Source organism: Camelina sativa, chromosome 9 (assembly GCF_000633955.1).
Source record: "Camelina sativa cultivar DH55 chromosome 9, Cs, whole genome shotgun sequence".
NCBI lineage: Eukaryota > Viridiplantae > Streptophyta > Magnoliopsida > Brassicales > Brassicaceae > Camelina > Camelina sativa.
In genome coordinates this window covers 37604236-37626980 of record NC_025693.1, presented here as the reverse complement: position 1 = coordinate 37626980, position 22745 = coordinate 37604236, and the positions used below count along the sequence as shown (strand labels likewise).

At 34.2% G+C, this 22745-nt stretch overlaps 5 protein-coding genes and 1 non-coding gene across 6 annotated transcripts in view; all 6 read left to right on the top strand.

Annotated features, from left to right (window-relative positions):
• LOC104714734 (two-component response regulator-like APRR7) lies at positions 535 to 2517 on the top strand. The gene is made up of 4 exons (XM_019230151.1): positions 535 to 1261; positions 1336 to 1527; positions 1913 to 2047; positions 2194 to 2517. The coding sequence occupies exons 1-4, from the start codon at positions 806 to 808 to the stop codon at positions 2236 to 2238; spliced, it is 828 nt and encodes a 275-aa protein (XP_019085696.1). The 5' UTR covers positions 535 to 805; the 3' UTR covers positions 2239 to 2517.
• LOC104714733 (nucleolar protein 6) lies at positions 8637 to 15064 on the top strand. Its single transcript, XM_010432188.2, has 26 exons — positions 8637 to 8757; positions 9023 to 9200; positions 9285 to 9446; positions 9531 to 9696; positions 9788 to 9904; positions 10003 to 10136; positions 10211 to 10361; positions 10453 to 10520; positions 10875 to 10973; positions 11092 to 11207; positions 11525 to 11699; positions 11783 to 11893; positions 11959 to 12037; positions 12132 to 12275; positions 12382 to 12495; positions 12612 to 12733; positions 12828 to 12910; positions 12994 to 13118; positions 13206 to 13326; positions 13416 to 13553; positions 13653 to 13749; positions 13839 to 13964; positions 14060 to 14152; positions 14242 to 14347; positions 14429 to 14655; positions 14757 to 15064. The coding sequence occupies exons 2-26, from the start codon at positions 9048 to 9050 to the stop codon at positions 14880 to 14882; spliced, it is 3153 nt and encodes a 1050-aa protein (XP_010430490.1). The 5' UTR covers positions 8637 to 8757; positions 9023 to 9047; the 3' UTR covers positions 14883 to 15064.
• LOC104714732 (ubiquitin-conjugating enzyme E2 5) lies at positions 15305 to 17009 on the top strand. The gene is made up of 6 exons (XM_010432187.2): positions 15305 to 15447; positions 15576 to 15655; positions 16032 to 16146; positions 16247 to 16299; positions 16395 to 16523; positions 16636 to 17009. The coding sequence occupies exons 1-6, from the start codon at positions 15404 to 15406 to the stop codon at positions 16773 to 16775; spliced, it is 561 nt and encodes a 186-aa protein (XP_010430489.1). The 5' UTR covers positions 15305 to 15403; the 3' UTR covers positions 16776 to 17009.
• TRNAT-UGU lies at positions 17175 to 17246 on the top strand. The gene has a single exon. It is a non-coding gene; the product is annotated as a tRNA-Thr (tRNA).
• On the top strand, positions 17368 to 19967 carry LOC104714731 (U3 small nucleolar ribonucleoprotein protein IMP4). Its single transcript, XM_010432186.2, has 9 exons — positions 17368 to 17632; positions 17723 to 17806; positions 17990 to 18099; positions 18218 to 18268; positions 18666 to 18809; positions 18909 to 18998; positions 19144 to 19250; positions 19479 to 19566; positions 19651 to 19967. The coding sequence occupies exons 1-9, from the start codon at positions 17521 to 17523 to the stop codon at positions 19747 to 19749; spliced, it is 885 nt and encodes a 294-aa protein (XP_010430488.1). The 5' UTR covers positions 17368 to 17520; the 3' UTR covers positions 19750 to 19967.
• The window catches only part of LOC104716084 (puromycin-sensitive aminopeptidase-like), a 9839-nt gene continuing 7533 nt past the window's right edge, over positions 20440 to 22745 (top strand). The window contains exons 1-10 of the mRNA XM_010433427.2: positions 20440 to 20716; positions 21023 to 21097; positions 21249 to 21293; positions 21389 to 21529; positions 21619 to 21694; positions 21832 to 21908; positions 22121 to 22237; positions 22324 to 22398; positions 22486 to 22593; positions 22681 to 22743. Coding sequence (XP_010431729.1) covers positions 20639 to 20716; positions 21023 to 21097; positions 21249 to 21293; positions 21389 to 21529; positions 21619 to 21694; positions 21832 to 21908; positions 22121 to 22237; positions 22324 to 22398; positions 22486 to 22593; positions 22681 to 22743 — 855 coding nt within the window. The 5' untranslated portion in view covers positions 20440 to 20638. The remainder of the gene's footprint in view (positions 20717 to 21022; positions 21098 to 21248; positions 21294 to 21388; positions 21530 to 21618; positions 21695 to 21831; positions 21909 to 22120; positions 22238 to 22323; positions 22399 to 22485; positions 22594 to 22680; positions 22744 to 22745) is intronic.

Sequence of the window (22745 nt, the reverse complement as noted above, 5' to 3'; positions counted from 1 at the left end):
TATTATTAATTGTCGGGGCCAAAAAATCTGACACCTTCGGATTTTTTGATGGGTTAAAAATATGATTTTGGTAAATGCCGATATTATAGAATAATTAATTTTAAAGTAGATAACTAGTAAAGTCAACATTATATTTCAATTTCATACACTTCTTCTGTTCTACGCTCAGATAGCTGAGTCTCAAAATAGCGTAAAACCTTTATGTAAAAAAAAGGATTTTAAAGATTTCGATTGAAAAAGGTTAGGTGTCAATTCGATGGTTTTCAGAAGAGAAGAACTCTTCGGCCGACTTCAAGTTAGCTTGGGTCTACATTTACCTTATGTCATTCAAAGTACCCCAGTAGGCCAGTAGAGGTTGCTATAAATTAGTTGTTGCTAGCAAGGAGCAAATTGTATAAATTAGATGTATACCGTGCGATTCATAAGATAAATAAAAAATATAAGGGCACATTTGTTAAATAAAAATACTTATTGTCCGCTATATATACAGCCCACCAGACCAAATAAACTGGACCTGTCATGACATGTCTTGGTTCTGAAACAAGAAACTGAGAATACCAAAAAAAGAGAGAAAATATATATCACACTTTTCTTTATTTTTGCCATTTTTGGATCCTGGTGGTTTTTCAAAACAAACAAAGATCACGAGTGTCACTTGTGTTCTCTGTAACCGTTTCATTTGCTCGATTACAGAGAAACCAAAGTAAAAAGACAGAACATAACCCAAAAAATATTCAATTGTAGTTTTGCTCTCTTCTTCTTCTTCTTCATCGAGAATCCTAGACTAGAGTTAATTACATCAAAAATGGATTCTGATCTTTACATCTTTGATGGGTCTTCATCTTCTTCTTCAATCTGCCACAGTACTGATCCAGATATGTTCTCTTCCGACACAACAACAACAACAGATCTCTTCTGCAACAACCCTTACCTCAATCCTTTAATGGATGATCATCAATCTCTTAATTTATTTGATAATTTTACCCCAACGAGTCATCATCATCATCATCTCCTCTCTTCTTCTCCACCAGTTTCTCAGCTCCAAACCTTAACTCTCTCTCACACAAACAGTTTCCCCAACTTCTCCGGTTTTGAAAGCTTCGACGCTGTCAAAACAGAGCAGCTCTTGTTTAATACTCCCTTCGATGCTCCATTTATGGAAGATTCCTCGAATTTTCAGAATCAGAATTTACTAAACTCGCCGGAAGATTCCTACTTCTCCGGTCACATGCGACGAGTATATAGCACCGGAGATTTACAGGTACCTTTAACTATTGTATCCTCTGTTCTTTCATACAAAAACTGTTTTTTAATATTTTTCTTGGAATTTTTTAGAATATGAGAAGGGAATTTACGGGACAGAGGTCATACTCGAGTCCTTTGGCGGTGGAGAGTTCATCGACGACGCAATTTTCCGGTGAAGATCAAAGCTTGAAGGTGGGGCGTTACAGTTCAGAGGAACGTAAAGAGAAGATTTCAAAGTACAGAGCTAAACGAACACAGAGAAACTTCACCAAAACCATTAAGGTAATCATAAAGTATTTTATTACTAAAAGAATTTAAATAAATGTTTATAAAGAAAAAAAAACTTAAATAAATGTTTTTAAAGAAAAAACAACTTATATTAATAAATAGCTATGTCTTTAGTTTTGAATAAACAAACAGAAGAAAACAATTTAAAATTATCAATTTTTTTTTTTGTCATCTTCAAAAAAAACCTCTATATATAAAAGGTGAAAAAACAGGAAAAAAAAAATACTCAATAAAAGACCTTTAATTGAACTAAATTTTTGGATTAATATTGCATTACGTACATATTTCAAATTTGCTAATTACATAAAATAGTTTACACATTTGAAAAATGGGGTTTTTTCCTCACCGTTATTAATTTGTTTCAAAACCAAAATTGAAGTATGCATGCCGGAAAACGTTGGCGGACAACAGGCCAAGAGTACGTGGCAGATTTGCAAGAAACGACGAAGTTTTTGAGAACCCCAAGATTGCTTCTTCCTTCACTAGACAAGAAAACAACGACGACGACCTTTGGGTAAGTAAATTACGTTAATTACTAAATTAGAAAACTTACTTTTTCTTCCTTTTTTATAAGTAAGAAAAAGGAGTTGTATTTACGTTCAGACAATTAAGTTAACGGATAATTACTTAATTATTTATTCGTTTCTAACATTTTGGCAGAATTTGGATGGGTTGCATGAGGAAGAAGAAGCTTGTGTGAGCTAAGTGGAGTGTCAGCCTCAGACTCAGCCTCAGTTGCAAATGCCATACATGACAAATTCCTTCTGGTGAAAGCCTTTGTTTGAGAAGGAGGGGCTGGATATTTTTGTTTCACCGTTTCAGTTAGTATGGAGAAGAATCAAACCATTACATATATTAAGCAAGTTATGGCAGTGACTAGTGATAATGGTTGGATTTACCATGAAGTTGATGAGTAATCACAATTCGAATCTTTCACTCATGTAAACGTTTCAAAATGGTATAAATATCCGGCTTGTTATCGTTCTCAAATATTAGTTAGAGAGATTTGGGTTAATTAAGAGTCATTTTTGAAAAATATATATTTTGATTCTTACATGCATCAAAAACAATAATCACACCATTCACAACTCAAACACCAGTATGTAATTAAGGTAAAAAAAATTATGGATGTTTGTTTTTAAGAGAATAAAGTAGTGATTTTAATATAAAGTCTTCTAGTGACAGTGTGTCATAGTGGTGTTGTACCTTTTACATGTGAATATGTAAATAAGTGCAATAAATAATTATCACGGATGGAAAGATCTTTGACCTTCGAAGGAAGATTCCTTAGTCTTATGTTAAATTTATATGAATTTGAATTAGTGGACTACTAAATATATATGTTATATGATCTTAGATCAATATTTTAATAGTCCGAATCATTGATAGTAGTCAAAACATCATTTTTCTACTATATAACATGGACGACCAAGATCCCCGCTCTTGTCATGTTTAGACTGTTACTCTGTTAGTATCGCATAATTAATATGCACAATAACTTTGCGTTACTATATCAATATGCTTAAATCCGTTCACCCGTTGAACTTGAAACAAGTTGTACACTAAAAAATAGTTTTAGTATACAAAAAAAATGAAACACAAATTAACTGATGAAACATTTAAACGATGAAGTATAACTCATTTGCTAACATTGATGGATCATTAATTAGGCCGAGAAGCCTAAAAATTAACTCCTGAGCTTACCAAATTACCACTGAAGGTTTTTTGTTTGTTTGGAACTACAAAGAGCAATTAGTTTAGGGTTAATCCCGTTATATTCTAGTGTTTTACTGGAATTTCTTTTTGCCCGTACGTTAATTATTCCGAAACATTAAAACGTAATAAAACCCTAGCTAGTGCAAACAAGTTGCAATATTACCAAGTTGCAGATTCTAGTTCTATAGTTTCTGCTTTCGAAATAATTGGTTACCTAAAAAGGAAAGATGATGCCTTTCTCAGTCATGGAATATGTTCTCACGATCGAACATCCATGAGATATTTTTACTTTTTGAATTACATTTATGTTTGATTACGAAAGGTAGAATACACCAGCATTATTCTATGAGTACGACGCATTCATGGATAAAACTCTATATTATATGTAAATTGGTCATATTCGAATAGATTTTTAGTTACATACATCTGGTTATCATGATAGAGTTTACATAATAAGTACATAACGCTCTATATATTGAGGATTACCTTTTAGTGGTTAATTGCTTGTTCTGGTTCGTAGCATTTGATCACCACGATTTCAGTCTATAACTATAGTATCAAAATGATTTATATATACTAGTAGGGTACGTATTGTTCTTGTTTGATTTTAATGTCCGGAAATGTGTTATTTTGTGTCCCGAATAAGCCGTATAAGCTACCAACCAAATCATTGTAATCAACTTGGATATATACTTATTCTCCGTTCAATATATAAAAAATGTTCAAAAACAATTTATAAAGTTTCAAACTTAACTTCTTTTAAGAAATTACACTTATTCACAAGAAAATGAGAAATGGAATCTCAACTTGCTTATCCACTAGCATATCATATATGTGAATATTTTCACGTACTTGTCTTCTCTCTTTTTTTTTCCTCCCATTTTTGTATAAGTTTAATTATACTCTCATATGTAAAAATAAATATATAAGTTAACATTTACAGTAGTAAAATTGCATTTGGTATTGTCCTCCACAGCTCAACTCGAAGTGTCTTCCATTAAAGTCAACGATGAAAATACAAAAGGTAATCAGAACCCAAAAAAGAAGAAAAGAAAAAAGAGAAATGGTTAAAAAAAAAATCGGCCGCCTTAATAAAAATTTACAAATACAATGCATGGAGAGGTTGAGCAGTCTGCGCAGTGCATCCATGCTAAATTGCTAATTATGTCATGCGTTGACATTATATAATAAGCACGTGGTAAATTTTGGTCGATATTTTTAGTTGTCGTGTGTGTGATGATGAACGTCTTAGATGAACGAACAAAAATGTTGCCTAACGAAAAATGAAACAAGCAATATATTTTTTGTTTTTTAAACTCCTAGTGTGACATATCGTACTTATATGTTCTGAACTTCTGATTATAATATTGTCTCCAGCATTTATTAACTTTTTGAAATACTGCTATTTTAATTTTTGAATCATATATGACATTGGAACAAACACTATACAATACGTAAAAACGAATACGTTGTCTTTTTTTTGTTTGTTATATGGTGGAGGCAAGAAAATTCAAAAATAGTAAAACTAGCACTTCCAAGGCTAGAGGATTCTATCATTTTTATAAACATTGTCATATTAATTTATGTTTAATTAACCCAAAAACTGTGAGTGTTTGGGTGATGTCAAATCCAACAAGGCATTATCATAATAATAATTTTAGTGAATATATATTGTAAAGAATTAATAATGTGTACCAAACAAAGAGCCTTCAAGTTTCCTAAAAGGCTCAAGTGTTGGTCAGCATGTTCAGCCTATATAAAAAAAAAAATGTCATTATCCTAAAACTTATTATATTAAGTTTTTGTTTTATGTTTTTAAAAAAAAAATCAGAAAGACAAATATGGTTATTTTTTTTACCGTTGATTTCATCAAATTTTACACCTGCACGTATGAATGTCTTGCGGTCTATCATTTATATTATAAAAGGGGTAAAAATTGTATGCTATCCAAGTATGTTTAAATATATTTCTTGTAATTATTTATGCGATCGAGTTTATAAAATTTTCAACATATTCAGAATATTGTTTCTTTACCAGCCTTCTAATATTTGGACTTCCACAATTGTCTGCTGACATTTATATGTCCAATTTTTATCTGAAACGTTAATTTGTTACCATTACCACAAATGATTGTTTAGTCATGTGTAGTGTTGCTCTTCACTAATTGTTGTTATTTTAGCTAATTTAGTTGGTTATAGTTTTCTCGAGAAAGCAAGGAAACTATTCTCATCAATTACTTTTGCTTTCTTTCTTCTTCATTCGATGCTCCTAAAAAGCTGATCTATATATACTATCTATTAATCATGTTATTCAAACCGAGGCAAATTAAAGCAAGGTTCTCTATAATCTGTATATGTCAGCTTACAAGAATAATACAATATCACAGGAAGACATCTGGACAAAAGTTATACCAAAAGAAAGACATCTGGAGAAAATTACCTATCAAATAATGGACATTTTATTTAATAGGGATTTAAATACAGTATAAACTATATAATCAAAATATTCGTGACCAATCGTGACATTGTTTATTTACCAAGAATCGGTACAGAATGGAGCTCGTGTCATATATGTACGATTTTGGGTTTAATTAATTTATCTATCAAACTTTAACATTTATATAGATAGATACTTTCATTCTCCTATACAGACTAGAACATAAAAATTATAAAATTGTTTGATGTTTGTTTGTTTGGGATGACCTTTTTGATCTCTTCGGCTGGAATGTTTCTTTCCATGGGATTTCTCCACGTTGGAACTCCCTAGAAGCTCATTTCTTGGACTTCCCTGATGATCATCTCCTTGCATTGAATTTTCAGTTTCCCACATTCCAAAGTTTCCTTGTTTAGCCTTTGTACGTATGGTTGATTGAATACATGTTTGACAGATAGCACACTACGTCAAATCCATATATACAAACCAAGGAGAACCCACAATTTAACGTGCTGACGTAACGTAGCAATACAATATTTTGTAGCACATCGCGTTACTCCATCGTTACTCACTTACTTTTTACTCCTTTGAATAGTTTACACAACGAATAATATATTCGGTTACTAATCATATAATTTTATTAGGATAGTAAAATATTTATTAAACACGTTAAAAACACTGTCATGACTGTCGTCGTCAACCTGATACCAAAAAAAAACGACTGTCGTCTACTTTCTTTCCCAGTTTGGGTGGGCCAAAAGGACTAAAATGTATAAAACCTTGTAATAATAATAATAATATGAAGTAATCTGAAACTTCTAAACTTTTAGGCATAGGATAGAAGAACAATAAAAGTTAAAGGGTCTAAGAAAAGATCAGACCAAGCTAGAGAGGGGAATCTCTGCGAGTCCAGATTGATTCCAAACAGCTTGAACGGTACCCTTTTCGTTTAACAATTTAGTAACGATAGAATATTTGATAACTAATTTTATATCAATAGTATTTCGTACACTTTTTTATTAGCCCGGTATATATAAAGATTAAATAGTTACTAAATTATACTTTTCACAGTTAGCAAAAATCTATAATAGTTATGTATAAGGAATATCTGGCTATTTTTTGTTTTTTACACAATGAATAGCTAGCCAAAATATACACAAGGTTGTTAATTATTTATGCATTCTCATATACATGTTAATTCATATATACGTATACGAATACAAATGTTTAAGGCATACCTACATATAGAAAATGCTTATACTTTTTATATACAAAGAGCCTAAGAGGATACGCCGTATGTGGCAAATTAGTGCCAAAACACAACTTTAATTCCTGTGAATTGTGACCTCAAAGAGAATTTGGTCGTTCTTTACTGCAAATTATTTGTTTATCATCATTTGTTCCACTTGAAGAGTCTTCTTCATATAGGTTATGCGTGTTACAAATTATTAAAAATATAATGTCTTTATCATAAATTTTCAGATAAGTCACTATTAGTTGGTTTATATACTTAGTTAGCTAGGCTTTCAATTAATTACTTATTAACAATCTTCGTATAAAATAGCTGACATAAAACAGAATTGATTCACACTATTTTAGAAAAAAATAATTATTTTCTTAGTTAAAATGAATTTTATAAATTACCTTCTTCAACTTATCTTTTTAATAATGATTTATCCCCCAACCAATAGGTGGCATTTCGAAGGAATTTAGTACTCCCTCCGTTTCATAATATAGGATGTTTAGAGAAGTATTTTTGTTTCATAATATAGGATGTTTCCAACTTTCTATGCAACTTTTAGATTAATTTTATATTTTATAATATGTAGTCTTGTTTACAATTGGTTAAACTTTTTAAAAGTAACTTTTTTCTTAATATGTGTGTTTTAACCAAAACATCCTATATTTTGAAACAGAGGAAGTATAACATAAAGCTTCTACAAATAGATAAAGAATAATATATGATTTGATTTATTATGACTTAATGCATACTTTATCAAATTAATTAATAAGAGTTGGAGCACTCTTGAAAAAGTGGTCAAAATGCTACTTGCTTAAGTCTTTGCTTAAGTCTTTGTAGGTGTAGTAGCCTACTGCTAATTAAACAATAATTTGTACAAATTAAGAATACAAAAATGTAAAACAAATATTCTTGATGGTGATTGGTAATATTTATTTCGCTTATTTTTTATTTTTGCATTTAAATTTATGTGCTTGTGGGGTATATTACCAACTTACTCCAGAAACAAAGTAGATTCAACAGTGTTTTTTTTTTTTTTTTTTTTTTTTTTAAATTTCTTTTGTCAACATAACAAGTAATGAGATTGGAGAACCAATTTTGATCAATGATCAGTAGTGTAGTTGCAAGGTGAATTGGGAGTGTAGGGGTGGGTCTGGTGAAGAGGGGTTCAATATTCAGAAGGGTGAGCTGAACCTCATAGTGCTGAAGTGATATGCTGACTTGATGACAGAAGTTTCTTCTGCTTCTTGGGAGCTGACTTGGTATGAGTGGACTTCTCCAATCTGTAGATCCTAGACAGGACGTAGCCAGAATTGGCCATAATCATCCGGTCAACATCATGAAAAAAGCTTTGAGCAAGTCATAATAACAATTTTGCATTTGACGAAAAATGCAAAACATTAGTTAAATCATCGTTTTTTTTTATGTAAAATACGAAAACGAAATAAGTTAACCAGTATTCTAAAAACCTAATCACATTGTAATTTTTTTGCAAAATATGACCGATTTAACTTTATGATTTGCTAAATAAAAAGCACCTTCTTTAACATTTGGGGAATACAGTATTTGAGTTTCATCTTCATCACTATTGGGCGTTTTATAAACTCAGCATGGCCCAATTAAATATAGGTTCCTTTTACATTGAACCGGCGTCGTTCGGTATGAGAAAGAAGAGCAACTGAATTAAAAAAAAAAACAATTTTTTAAAAAATACTGGAAAGGGTTTAAGCCTTTGTTTAACTTTAAACCCAAACCCTGTTTCTTCTTCTTCCTCCTCACGCCGCCGCAAACAAGCATCGCCGTCGATTCTCTCAGAAGAAGAAGATAATCTAAACGTAAGTTTACTTTTTGATTCCGTTATCTTCTACTTCGAAGTTTGTAGTCTCTTCTTAGGAGAGAATCTAAATCTAAAGTGAGATTGCTATGTATGTCGTCATGTTCTATTGTAATTGCTCTGCTTCACTAAAATTCAATAATCAATCTCATGTTTGGCTTAAACGATGACCTATTGAATAAAGCCCACATAGATTTTTTGCTTTTTCTCTTGCAAAATTATATAAAAATTAAACCTTTCTTTGCTCTTCTTCTCTTAAACCCTAGTATTCGAGAATCCAGTAGAGTAACCATGGAGGCAGATACTGTGACAGACTCTCGTACTCAGAAAGTGAACGACTTGTTAAAAGACGTTCGATTGGATTACGATTCTCTAAGAGAGCTTCTGGATGATGCCATTGCGCCCATTTATGAATCTATTGATAGAATCCCTGAAGATTTTAAGGTATGTTTGTGGGCATATATATGTTAATGTTTTAAAGGAAATTGAAATTTTTATGAGCTTCTTTAACAATTGAAAATCTCTTAGGTTACCTCTGAGTTAGCTCCCAGTTTCGTCAAGGACATTGGGGCAGATAAAGTGGAGTTCACTTTTAAGCAGCCAAGTGGTTATGATCTCTGTGGCAGTTACTCCATGGATTGCATGGCAAAGCCTGATTCTTCTGTTGATCTTCTTCTTCACTTGCCTAAGGTTAAGTGTTTTATTGCACAATTTCGTAACTTTTAAAATCGAATGTTATGGGTTAGTTTGTTAACTATAGAAGGGTTCTTGCAGGAATGTTTTTATGAGAAGGATTACATGAATCATAGATACCATGCCAAAAGATGTTTGTATCTTTGTGTTATTAAAAAGCATTTGATGTCGTCTCCTTCCATCGAGAAGGTTGTATGGTCAACCTTTCAGAACGAAGCTAGGAAGCCAGTCTTAGTTGTTTTCCCAGGTGTGCTCTAGTTTTATTTTGGCTAAGAGAAAATAGTAATTTTTACATTGACTAAGAAGTATTCACATCGAGAATCTATGTGTTTTTGCAGCTAAGAAACTTGATCAGTTTCCTGGATTTTCCATTAGGATAATCCCTTCAGCAACATCACTATTTAATGTTGCAAAGTTGAGTATGAGCAGAAACAACGTCCGTTCTGTAACTGCAGGTAATGAGATTTTGTTTTCAAGAATGTTGAATTCTATTTAGATAAATATATTGAAGCATCGATTTATTAATATTCTGATCCATCCTGATGATTAAAAGATGGTGTCCCTGTGCCCACACCGACTTACAACTCAAGCATATTGGAGGACATGTTTCTTAAAGAAAATTCTGAGTTTATCGAAAAAACCTTCTCTGAGTGGAAGGAGTTGGGCGATGCTTTGATTTTGCTGAAGGTATGGATAGTTAACAGGTAGGTATTGTTACCCTGCGTATATTGGGATCCTTAAACGTATCTGGTTCTGTGCAGATATGGGCTAGACAAAGGAGCTCGATATATGTTCATGATTGCTTGAATGGATTTCTAATCTCTGTGATACTATCATACCTTGCAAGCCATGCCAAAATTAACAAGGCACTAAAACCATTAGATATTTTCAGAGTGACACTGGACTTCATAGGTATGGTAGTGCAGTTTAAGTCTACTTGCTGCATTTTAAGTGTTTGATTCTGCAGTATAGATAACCAAAATTTGTTAATCCTGTTTGACAGCCAATTCTAAATTATGGGAGAGGGGTTTATATCTTCCGCCACAGAGTGATATTCGTGTCTCGAAGGAGGTGTGTTGTCTACTTGCTTTTCTGTTTCTTTCATTTTAATGTTTGCGTATCAGTATGGCTATGCACTGGTACTACTGTGTTCGTCTGCTGTTAAAACAATCAGATAGAATACGCTCTGGTGTATGGTGTCATTGTGGTATACAGCATGAGACTATAAGGCATCTTCTGATAATACAAAACTACGTATGAAAGTCTTGATACTGTTGGAAAAACCATATGTAGACACTAGATTTTTCGTGTAAGGTTTGAGTTTCTTGACAAATAGTATATTCTATCGAAGAAATTCATGTGCGCATACATGGTGTCCTGTTCTTTGCATACTGTTTTGACTGATTATCAACGTTTAAAATTCAGGAGAAGATGAAGTTCAGAGAGTTGTTCCCTGTTGTTATATGCGATTCGTCTACATTTGTGAATTTGGCTTTCCGGATGACCAGTGTTGGTTTCCAGGAGGTACTTAAAGCTGGAGAAAAACTCTTAACTTTGATGTATTTTGATTATCTGATATTTCATTCGAGGCTGTGGTTGTATGAGTGACCTTATCATGGAATTTGTTTGTTGGTCAGCACAGCTCCAAGATGAGGCTTCTTTGATGCTTAAATGTATGGAGAAACTCAGAGATGGAGGATTCGAGGAGATGTTTATGACTAAGGTTGACTATCCTGTTAAGTATGACCACTGCATAAGGTAAGCTTTGCTTTTCACTTCTCGTGATTGATATGTATTATATTGTTAAGGAGGGAAGTGGCTGGATATGTTCGTACTTTGTCAAAGCGTTCTAGAAATGGCTAGTCGTGTGTGTGGAAGTATGAGACTGAAAAATTTAGATAGGAAATCTATTTCACATGTTCATACTGACCTCCATGGTTTCAAGATAGGTGGATAGTATGATTATTAATATTGTCTTTACCATATTTCATTATTCAGTCAACTTAATTTAGTCTTTGTTCTGAGCTAGTTTGTTCCCTTTTTAGCTAGCTATCCTAACATATAAGTTTTCTTAGATTACAGCTAAAAGGGAAAACAGCATTGCCTATGTCAGAGTTCTGTTTGGACAAGGAGTGTTGGAGAATCTATGAGCAGAAAGTGCATAGCCTGCTGTTAGAAGGACTGGGTGACAGAGCAAAATCAATTCGTGTTGTTTGGAGAAATGTCAATCAAGATTGGCGTGTAGAGAATGTAAGTTTTTTCCAGTTATGAATTTTACTTTTCATTGCGGCTAAGTGGGATCTTTTCTAATACTTTAACTTCCTTTGAACCAGGGCTTGTCAGTTCTTGACAAAGAACCTCTTTTCATTGGCATATCTGTCAGCTCCACTGAAAAGGCTTTTAGAACAGTTGATATTGGGCCAGATGCTGAAAACAAGATAGAGGTATTTCCAAAATCTCTGAATCATTGCTGTCTCATTGGGTCGTACTAAGTAATATATTGGTGTAGGCACTTAGATTCCGGAAGTTTTGGGGTGAGAAGTCTGATTTAAGGAGGTTTAAAGATGGAAGAATAGCAGAAAGCACAGGTGTGTTATCAATCAATACATGCTTTTGGCAGAGTTTAACTATGAAGTTTTGAGTTAATATGCAAGCTGAATATTGCCTTATTCATTTTCTCAGTTTGGGAAACTCAGCAGTGGAGCAGACATCTTATCATGAAAGATATTGTTGAATATGTCCTTAAGCGGCATCTTTCACTGTCGTCCGATGACATTGTACAATTAGTGGATCAACTTGATTTCTCTCTAATCTATGGGGATAAAGGTATTTCTAAACTCATAATAAACAAAATTCCTTTTTTTCTTCTCAATGCATTGCGTGCTGTCCACTTATAATTTCAATCTATTACAACAATGCTGTTATGTCTCAGACCCAATATCTTTATCTGGAAACTTGCTTCAAGTCTATGATGTTTTCTCGAAGTGCTTGCGTGAGATTGAAGACATACCTCTCAAAGTCTCTAGCGTTCAGCCTTTAGATTCAGGTTTGTTTCCCTGTAATTTCCTTTGCAATGAGCTGTTAGATTTTTTAAGAATGTAATGGTTCTGATGTTTGCACTATTTGTGGTTTCTTATATATAATTTTCCTCGTCACTTGCAGCTTTCAGGTCCACATCCGTGTTCCCTCCTGAACCGCACCCAGTGGCTTGCGAAAAAATTGATTCTCGAAGACTACAAAAACTTCTGCCATCCTGCATTCCAGCAATGGAGGTCATGATTCAGGTATGATCAGTACACCAGATGGTTACTGGCATAATTACTTTGTCTTAATTAGTTATCTAAACACTCCTGTCGTTTTCTTGTTTTGCTATCTCAGCTAGAAGGTTCTGGTAACTGGCCCATGGATGATTTGGCAATTGAGAAAACAAAATCTGCGTTCCTCCTGAAAATTGCAGAGAGGTGGGTCTTCTGTTATTCGTAACACTTCATACTATTAAGTCACAGTTATTTATCTGAATATTTACAAACGAAATTACTGACAGCCTTCAGAACGTCAAGGGAATACCATGCACAGCTACTGAGGATAATGTCGATGTTTTCATGGGTGGTTATGCATTTCGCCTGAGAATATTGCATGAAAGAGGCCTGAGTTTGGTGAAGAGAGAAAGTGAGTTTCTTCTTTTACACACTATCCTCTATTTTTGAATAGAAAGCCTATGTAATGCTGACTTCCTTGACTTCTACTGAGTTGCAGTTGGAGCTGACCCAGTGAAGCATGTTTCCTATACCGATAAAATGCTTTTTATTCGCAGTCAACATGCAAGTATGATCAATGGTTTGCAAGGTCGATTTCCTACATACGCACCAGTTGCCAGGTAAAAGTTAATACACTTGATGTTTTTACTTTTGTTTATTTTTGTTTGCTTTGAAGTTTCATAACCCGGACCTTGTCTGCTCCCTAAAGGCTTGCAAAAAGATGGGTTTCTGCGCATCTCTTTTCTGGTTGCCTGGCAGAAGAGGCCATTGAACTTTTGGTTGCTCATGTCTTCCTCACACCTCTCCCACTTGGTGTTCCTTGCTCCCGAATTAATGGATTCTTAAGGTATCTTACCCCGCTACCATAGTTTTGATTTGACGGAAAACAACAATGCAATGCTGTGCCAACAATCAAAACATCACATATTTTTCCGCTGTGTAACAGGTTCTTGCGATTACTAGCTGACTATGACTGGATGTTCTACCCGTTGATTGTTGACATAAACAATGACTTTGGTAGAAATGACGAGAAAGAGATCAATGTGAGTCCCAAGTTAAATAATGGGTTCTCTAGTGTTGGGCTAAATTTGTTGGAAACGCCTTCATTGTAAATGCTTTCTGTTTTTTTTAGGATAACTTTATGTCAAGTAGAAAAGGCTATGAAGAAGACAGACAAAACATAAGTTCAGCTATGTTCTTGGCTGCTCCTTATGACAAAGCATCAGAGGCATGGACCGCAACAACACCAAATTTATCGGTTAGTTCATTAAATTACGCCATTTAAAAAAGCATACGCCACCGTTTATTTTGCTCATGCCATAACTTTCTTTTATTTTTTTTACTTTGTTAAAGGAACAAAAAAGGTTGGTAGCTTATGCTCGAAGCAGTGCAAACGTGTTAAGCAAGTTGGTATTGCAAGAACATAATGATTCTGTTCAATGGGAGGTGAGTGAGTTGCACTGTGAACAAATTGCATTGAGCTTAACATTATGAGAACATAATATCGACTAATCATATGTGCATATATGTTGCAGTGCCTATTCAGGACACCCTTGCACAACTATGATGCAGTTATTCTTCTCCATAGAGAGAAATTACCTTACCCGCGACGTCTTTTGTTTCCATCTGAACTTAATCAAGGTCCCAATTGCTCTCTCTCTGTCTCTGTATCTTATGTTTTCTATCGTTAAAACATCAATTAATCTTCTTTCTCAAATATAGGGAAGCACGTTGCACGTGGAAAAGCGAGTAGATTGTTTAACCCATTTTTGTTGCCTGGAGATATGAAGATGAGCCATGAAGAGCTTAAGAAGAAGCTAATGGTGGAGTTTGAGCCGACCAAGTGCTTATTGACTGGGTTGCAGGAAGAGTTTGGGATGTTAAAGCCGTGGTATGATCACATAGGAGGCGACGCAATTGGTTTAACATGGAACAAACACAATTCAAAGGTAAAAAAGTTCATTTAAAAAATCTTCTGTGTTACACTACAAAACAAACAGAAAAAGAAAAAAAAAAACTCAAAACAAATGTAATGTTTTTTTGATTACAGAAACGAGAAAGAGATGAAGAGGAAGAAGAAGAAAGTAATCCAATGGAGTTGTTAAAGGCGGTAGGGGAAATGGGTAAAGGGATGGTGAGAGATATCTATATGCTCAAGCCTCCACGCTTTGTCTAAAGCTTGAGTTAAAAAAATGGTGAAGAGTTAACCTAAGCATCTTCAGGAAATGAACATGTCAATTTTGTTTAAAATGTGTTAAGTTAGTTTTGTTTACTTATCAAGAAACCAAACACATCATCGCCTGTTGTGCGTCTTCCAATATTGTCTCTATACAAAAGCTTAACCACTATTCTGTTCTACTACTTGGGTTTTAAAAGACCTTTACGAGAAGGTTAAAAAAAAAATCTACTATAGAGATCTTTTTAGCTAATTCCCAGATTATATATTAATGAATGTAAACTTATAAACCTAAAAATTAAATGTGAAAGAGTATTTATAGAAAAACATTAATTGAACTAACATAAATACAGTTTATCTATAAAATTAATAAATACAGTATATATGTAATATTTATTGCAATGTGTCACTAATAGAATAAGTATTCTTTCTTTCTCGGCTTATCTCTCCCCACTCGATTTCCCAGAAAGCACAAACAAAAAATAAAAAACTCAGAAAAAAAAAAAGAGAAGAGAGAAGCCATGTCTTCGCCGAGCAAGCGTAGAGAAATGGATTTGATGAAACTGTAAAAATTAGTTTTCTTCTGTTTAATCGGTTTATTCTTGATTTCGAGATCGGATTTTTTTTTGTTTGGTGATTTATGATTTGAGTTTTTTGTTCTTGTTGTTGATTGATGGATGGATGTGAGTTTAGGATGATGAGTGACTACAAGGTGGAGATGATCAACGATGGCATGCAAGAGTTCTTTGTCGAATTCAATGGACCCAAAGACAGTAAGTTTACTCAGTTCTTCTTTGATTCGTTGATCTCCTGTTTTGTGTGTGTTTTAATCTGGTTTCACTGTTTTAAGAATTTAGCTGATTCTTAATTACAGATTTGTTGTACATATGCAACTTCATTAGTGTTAACTTTGATTACAAATCATAGAGATTTAGTTCTGTTTTTCTTGTTGACGATGATTATATAGGCTTCTGCATCGTTTGTATTTCTTCAATTACAACTAGTTAGTATTATTAACTTTGATTATGATGAAGTCATAGAGATTTGGTTCTGTTGCTGTTGCATCACTTTTAGTTCAGGGAAGTATTGGGAACTTGTTTATATAGAGTTTACATTTGTTAACTTTTATGTGTTTGGGGCTATGGACAGGTATCTATGAGGGAGGTGTGTGGAAGATAAGAGTCGAACTTCCTGATGCTTATCCTTACAAATCTCCATCTGTTGGTTTCATTACCAAAATATACCACCCTAATGTCGATGAAATGTGAGTTCAGCTATCGAATCAGCAGATGTTTGTGTAATGATTATGTTCCTTCTCCTAATCTTGATTTTTGTATGCTTCTTGGTTTTGTGGTCGTATGCAGGTCGGGTTCTGTTTGTTTAGATGTTATTAACCAGACCTGGAGCCCGATGTTCGGTATGATCATAACAATATTACACAGAACAGTTTTGGATTGGGCTTATTATTGTTATTCTTGTTATGTTTATTGTTTATTTGATTTAGTTATTCAGACCTGGTGAATGTGTTCGAGACGTTTCTTCCTCAACTTCTTCTGTATCCGAATCCGTCAGATCCTTTGAATGGAGAAGCAGCTGCCTTGATGATGCGTGATCGTCCTACCTATGAACAGAGAGTTAAAGGTAGTAAGATATTTTTCATCTCTTGTTATATCTGATTTTTTGAGTTGCTTAGATTCTTGATTCAGATAGTAAAAAAGCCTATTCATTTTCTTATCTTCTTGCGCGGTTTCAGAGTATTGTGAGAAATACGCAAAGCCAAGGGAGGATGATGAGGAAATGTCTAGTGATGATGAAATGAGTGAAGAAGACGAATATGCTTCAGACGGTGATGATGAAGATGATGTTGCAATCGCCGGTAAACTTGATCCTTAAATCCGCATTTGGTTTTGGTATGACTATGAATCATGTGGCCGGATTAAATAGATGGCTAAACCAGGGGGATAAAAAAGAAGCTGGTGACTTTGTATGTATATGAATAATCAATGAATGTTTAAAGGTTCCATCTTCAATTGAACTGTAAAATGAATCTCTCTTTCTCATGTCCTTTTACTTTGTTTCTTTATTATGGTCGTTTAATGTAAATTATTGAAGCTCCTTTAATCTTCATGTTATTGTGCACTTCTGTCTCTTGATCGTGTTGTCAGATTGTTTTACTCAACTTCATAAGCAATGTCAAAGTTAAGTTTGTTTCTGATAGAACCTGGAATTGTTGTTTCTGACAAATTTATTGATTAAAAATATATAATTAATAGTATAATATTGGACAGAAATGCCCTTATAGCTCAGTGGTAGAGCGTCAGTCTTGTAAACTGAAGGTCCGTAGTTCGATCCTGCGTGAGGGCACCTTTTTGCCCATTTATTCTTCGGCCTTCTTTAAGGCCCATATATTATAAACGGCCCAAAATAGCTTGCTATTCCCGTTTCACGTTTTCATAAACAAACACCATGCCGTTTTGTTTAATTACTCAGCACTTTCGCTATCTTCTTCTTCAGTCGCCGTCCCCTTCCTGCCTCTCTCGAAACCCTATTCCTAAAACCCTAATACGTTACCACCACTATCAAACAAGTTCGTTCATAGCCACTCTCGCGCTCTCTCAATCACTCACGACGAATCACGATGTTGCGCAGAAACGTTAGGTTAAGAAAAGAGTATCTCTACAGGAAAAACTTGGAAGGTGATGAGCGTCAGCTCTATGAGAAGAAGCGCAAGATTAGAGAAGCTCTGCAAGGTCTTATTTCGTATTCTGTTGAATTAATCATTGATTCGATTTATATTTTTCATCACCACCCTTATGATTTGGGTTATATGGTTTTAACAGAAGGAAAGCCGATTCCTACTGAGCTCCGAAACGAAGAGGCGAAGCTTCGACAAGAGATTGATCTTGAAGACCAAAACACAGCTGGTAAGAATTTTTTTTTTCCGATTGGTTTGATTAATTGATATGTTGTATGCGTTTACATTTGAATTTTCAATGTTTTGGTCTAGCAAAGTTATGTAAATTCTACTTTTGTCTATATGGAGCAGCTATGAATGGTTTGTGGTAGTAACAGCTGATGGTTATTTTTCTAATCAATGTTGTAAATAGTTCCCCGGAGTCATATTGATGATGAATATGCAAATGCTACGGAGAATGATCCAAAGATTTTGTTGACAACGTCTAGGAATCCAAGTGCTCCGCTCATCCGATTCACAAAGGTATAGTTGAGTTTGGGTCGTTTATTAGATGCTGACATTATTGTTGTCTGGTTTGTTTTTTTTCCGGGATTGGCAAGTGATTTGTGCTGCTTTTTATTTGACGTATAATCTGTTGCAGGAATTGAAGTTTGTATTTCCTAACTCTCAGAGAATAAATCGTGGTGGTCAGGTATGTGTGTTGTTCTGGCTTCTCTTCTTTAATCCTTTTCCAATTGGTGTGGTTTCTTATTGATCTTGTTAAACTAAAGGTTATTGGTATTAGATCCCTTCGAATGCATGTGCCTATACTTGTATCAGATCATTGCTTTATTTATGCGCAACACCGGTCATATCAGTGAATTTGCATATTAGATCAAGCTTCATACTTTAAAATGTACTTGACACTATCCAATTCTGCAGAGTCTAGATTTCAAATAAAAGCTTGATTAATATAAACCATCATCTAAGCTGGAGTTGTAGTGACACTTATATACAACACAAAACAATACCTCTCTGTGTTTGTGGAACATATAACTATGTTGCACTGGAATCATAATACCTAAATCTTCCCACTTTTTTCCTTGCAGGTTATTTCTGAGATCATTGAAACTGCTCGTTCACATGATTTTACTGATGTTATATTGGTTCATGAGCACCGTGGTGTACCTGATGGTCTCATTATCTCTCATCTCCCATTTGGACCAACTGCTTACTTTGGATTACTTAATGTGGTAAGTAACTCTTTGAATATCTGATTCTTTTCCAAATCTTTCTTCTTTCCAACTCCTGGTATAGCCTTTTTTTCTTAATCCAGAGTCCCTTCTGTTTAGGTAACAAGACATGATATTCAAGACAAGAAAGCTATTGGACACATGCCGGAGCAATATCCTCATCTCATTTTTAACAACTTTACAACTCAGGTATATTCGTAGAACCAGTTCACTTCGTTCTTACTGCAATTTTGGTATTGGAAACCATCAAGCTTCGCTGCATCTCATATAGATTGATCGTTCTTGTTTTTTAATTTCTAATGTAGACATATTTTCCAAACCTTATGTTTTGCAGATGGGTAAAAGAGTTGGAAACATCTTAAAACATATCTTCCCTGCTCCAAAACCGGATGCAAGACGTATAGTTACTTTTGCTAATCAATCTGATTATATTTCATTCAGGTAAAATTTTCTTCACAACGATCAGATTTTACGAATTTCAATTGGTGACATGAGTTGTAGTTTTCAATGCCTAAGGCTTAAGTTGATATTTGGTAATCTGATTCTGTTTCCTCTTGATAAAGCACATATTAACACCACGCAATAAAGCATTTGTATATAGAATAGATAGAGATTATGTTTGATTTTTGTTGTCGGTTCTTTTTAAAAAAATCTTGTGGGTGTATGTAGGAATCATGTCTATGATAAAGGAGAGGGAGGTCCAAAATCGATTGAGCTTAAAGAAATTGGTCCTCGGTTTGAGTTGCGGCTATACCAGGTATGCATTCAGCTTAACCGAATCAAAACTGTTATCAAACCATCAATCAAGTTTCTTAATGACAATACTGTTTCTTGTTTGCAGGTGAAATTAGGAACCGTGGAACAAAATGAAGCAGAGATCGAATGGGTCATTAGACCGTACATGAACACTGCTAAAAAACGCCAGTTCATCGGTGAATGATGCTATAAAACGGCACCGCTTCGACTCTTTATTTCAATTCTGTTTCCACCTAATATCATTTTGTGTCCTTAGAGAGAATTGCGATGATTTTGTTGTAACCTTTTTCAATATAACGTTTTATTGTCTTAAAATAGTAGTACTATCTTATAATGTAGACTGTGGCATGTGTCATCATGATAAAAATTGGTGATAAAAATTAGAGTTTTTTTTGTTTTTTATTTATTTATTTACATTCAAACAAAAAGGATTCTGAGCAAGCATCGAAGTGATAAAAGTGTTGGAAAATGGATAAACACAAAAATGTCATTTGTTTGTGTTCAAAAACTTTGAAATAAACAGATAAAGTATCATTATCATGTTAAATTCTTTTTTTTCTTTTTCGGGTTAAAAAAATATCTTACAGCGTGTTATTATTATTATAAATATCAGTCCCCCCCCCAGGTTCCGTCTTCTCATAGTATTCAGTTGCGCCTCTTTCATCATCTGATCATCGGATCTCTTTGGTAATTTACTTACTTTACTTCTTCGTCTTCCTCCGATCGATCTCCCCAGATTTGATCTCTCTCAGTCGTAATCGCGAAATCGATTTCTTAATTTCGTTTAATTATCTGTTTTTTTTTTTTTGTGTGTGTGTTTATATTATATCTAATTTTCTTGGCCATAATTTTTTCATTTAAATTCTATCTCCTTTTTATTTACACACACATCTTTATAAACGCCATAGCCCTAACTTACCGCTCTGTGTAGTGACTAGAGTAGATAGAGTTATCTCATCTAGGGTTTATAGTTTGGAGAATTTAGAACGCAACAAGGAGTGTTTTTATTTTAATTTTATTGTTAGCGCTATTGTTGGTTTAGGGATTTTGGAATTCTTGGGTCGTCTTTTGTAATGGCTAGATTGATTATTCCTTGTCGAAGTTCATCTCTGGCGAGGTTCAATCTTCTGGGTTTGCTCTCTCATGCTCCTGTGATTACCCTTTTAACCTCTCTCTCTCTCTTTTTTTTTGTTGTTCACTTATAGGAAACTGATTGATACACTTTTGTAGTTGTAAACTTGTATTTTGGATTCCTCGTGTGTGTACTGCTTGAGAATCCGAGAGAACTTGTGTAGGAATAGCAAAATGTTCTTGATTCTTCTATTCCTCTGTGACTCCTGTTTTCTTTTACCAAACCATTTCGATTTAGCTCATTGCTTTATGTGTATCTTTATTATCTAGCAACCGTTCTCTTTTGCTTAGTTTGTATTCATTTGTTTTTATACTCTCTCTTACAGGTTCCTGTTAGAAGCAGTTGTCTTCGTAGTTCAGCAAAGAGGCTTACTCAATTCAGACCGTTTCTTACTTCCGAGGTTTTGTGTTTTTCCTTTTTGTTTCTTCTATCAAGTAACACACAATTTAAGATAGAGAATGATCGTTACTGTTATTCTTTCTTTCTTCTGTCAAGTGCCACACTATATAAAATAGAGAATGAAATCTTTACTGTAATTCTTTTTGTTTCAGGCCATTTGTTTGAGGAAGAATCGGTTTCTACCTCATTCCGTTGATGTAATATACTCTATCCTTTCCATATGATTCAATACCCGCAATTTATTAATTAGTACTGGATTTATATTAAATGTATATTCTGTTTTATATGTCAGAGACCGAAGCAAAACAGCAGGAGGTTGATTTGTTCTGTTGCTACCGAATCAGTTCCGGATAAAGCTGAAGAATCCAAAATGGATGCACCAAAAGAAATATTTCTCAAGGATTACACTAAGCCTGATTACTACTTTGAAACTGTATGCCAGCCATCTTTAGAATTCCAAATTGAGTATATGACTAGGATCATTTTGTTGTTATTTTGAAGCTTTTTTGTTTGTTTGTTTAGGTGGATCTGACCTTCTCTCTAGGTGAAGATAAAACAATTGTTAGCTCTAAAATCAAGGTTTCCCCTCGAGTTAAAGGTACAACAGTCTAGTACATTGCTGTTTTTTAGTTTCTGTAAACATTCGTGTTTAGTTTTCTTTTGCATAGCTTTAGGATGGATTTTTGCTCTCTTTTTTTTTTCACATCACATCTGAACAAGTATCTTATTGGCCAGGATCTTCCGCTGCATTGGTCTTGGATGGACATGACTTGAAGCTACTTTCAGTCAAGATTGAGGGGAAACTTCTAAAGGTACCCATTCAATACTTGTCCTTTTCGAAAACATTTTTATCTCCTGGCTCACTCTTTTATTCTTAATACTATATATGAATTATGATAGACTCTTCTCTATGACAAGCAACTCAGTTGATTTATATATAAGTAACTCAGTTTCCTCTATTTACTTGGTCTCTCTTTACATATGTTGTTCACCTTGGCTAACATATGTTGTTCACCTTGGCTAGGAAGGGGATTACCAGTTGGACTCTCGTCATCTCACTCTTCCTTCGCTTCCAGCTGAGGAGTCCTTTGTTTTGGAAATTGATACTGAGATATACCCCCACAAGAATACTTCACTTGAAGTGAACTTATTTTTCTTATCTTTTTAAACTCTCAATGATGTAAATTGTAACGATCTCTTCTAACTTTTTTAGCTTTCTTCTGTTAGGGGCTTTACAAGTCTTCTGGGAATTTTTGCACACAGTGCGAAGCAGAAGGTTTCCGCAAAATTACATTTTACCAGGTTGATTGTGACTTGATGATAAGATGACTGGTGTTTATATAGTACAAAATGATGTTCTTACATTGTATTTTTATTCTGCTATGACAGGATCGCCCTGATATAATGGCAAAGTACACTTGTCGTGTGGAAGCTGACAAGACACTTTATCCTGTGTTACTGTCCAATGGAAACCTCGTTTCTCAAGGAGAGATAGAGGTTAGCAAAATAATGCCTTATTCTTCTTTACCAAGTGTCTTCTCGGCTTGGTCTTTGTTGAAAGCATAATTGTTCTTTGAAATGTAGGGTGGACGGCACTATGCCTTATGGGAGGATCCATTCAAGAAACCGTGCTATCTATTTGCTTTGGT

What these genes read in the sequence shown, in the direction of transcription:
- LOC104714734 (XM_019230151.1), top strand. Translation starts at nt 806, where the DNA reads ATGGATTCTGATCTTTACATCTTTGATGGGTCTTCATCTTCTTCTTCA. An exon ending in ATAGCACCGGAGATTTACAG is followed by an intron (nt 1,262 to 1,335) that starts GTACCTTTAACT and finishes GGAATTTTTTAG; the next exon opens with AATATGAGAAGGGAATTTAC. An exon ending in ACAACGACGACGACCTTTGG is followed by an intron (nt 2,048 to 2,193) that starts GTAAGTAAATTA and finishes ACATTTTGGCAG; the next exon opens with AATTTGGATGGGTTGCATGA.
- LOC104714733 (XM_010432188.2), top strand. Translation starts at nt 9,048, where the DNA reads ATGGAGGCAGATACTGTGACAGACTCTCGTACTCAGAAAGTGAACGAC. An exon ending in AGTGACACTGGACTTCATAG is followed by an intron (nt 10,362 to 10,452) that starts GTATGGTAGTGC and finishes CCTGTTTGACAG; the next exon opens with CCAATTCTAAATTATGGGAG. An exon ending in GGAACAAACACAATTCAAAG is followed by an intron (nt 14,656 to 14,756) that starts GTAAAAAAGTTC and finishes TTTTGATTACAG; the next exon opens with AAACGAGAAAGAGATGAAGA.
- LOC104714732 (XM_010432187.2), top strand. Translation starts at nt 15,404, where the DNA reads ATGTCTTCGCCGAGCAAGCGTAGAGAAATGGATTTGATGAAACT. An exon ending in CACCCTAATGTCGATGAAAT is followed by an intron (nt 16,147 to 16,246) that starts GTGAGTTCAGCT and finishes GGTCGTATGCAG; the next exon opens with GTCGGGTTCTGTTTGTTTAG. An exon ending in GACCTGGAGCCCGATGTTCG is followed by an intron (nt 16,300 to 16,394) that starts GTATGATCATAA and finishes TTAGTTATTCAG; the next exon opens with ACCTGGTGAATGTGTTCGAG.
- LOC104714731 (XM_010432186.2), top strand. Translation starts at nt 17,521, where the DNA reads ATGTTGCGCAGAAACGTTAGGTTAAGAAAAGAGTATCTCTACAGGAAA. An exon ending in CGCTCATCCGATTCACAAAG is followed by an intron (nt 18,100 to 18,217) that starts GTATAGTTGAGT and finishes AATCTGTTGCAG; the next exon opens with GAATTGAAGTTTGTATTTCC. An exon ending in GAATAAATCGTGGTGGTCAG is followed by an intron (nt 18,269 to 18,665) that starts GTATGTGTGTTG and finishes TTTTCCTTGCAG; the next exon opens with GTTATTTCTGAGATCATTGA.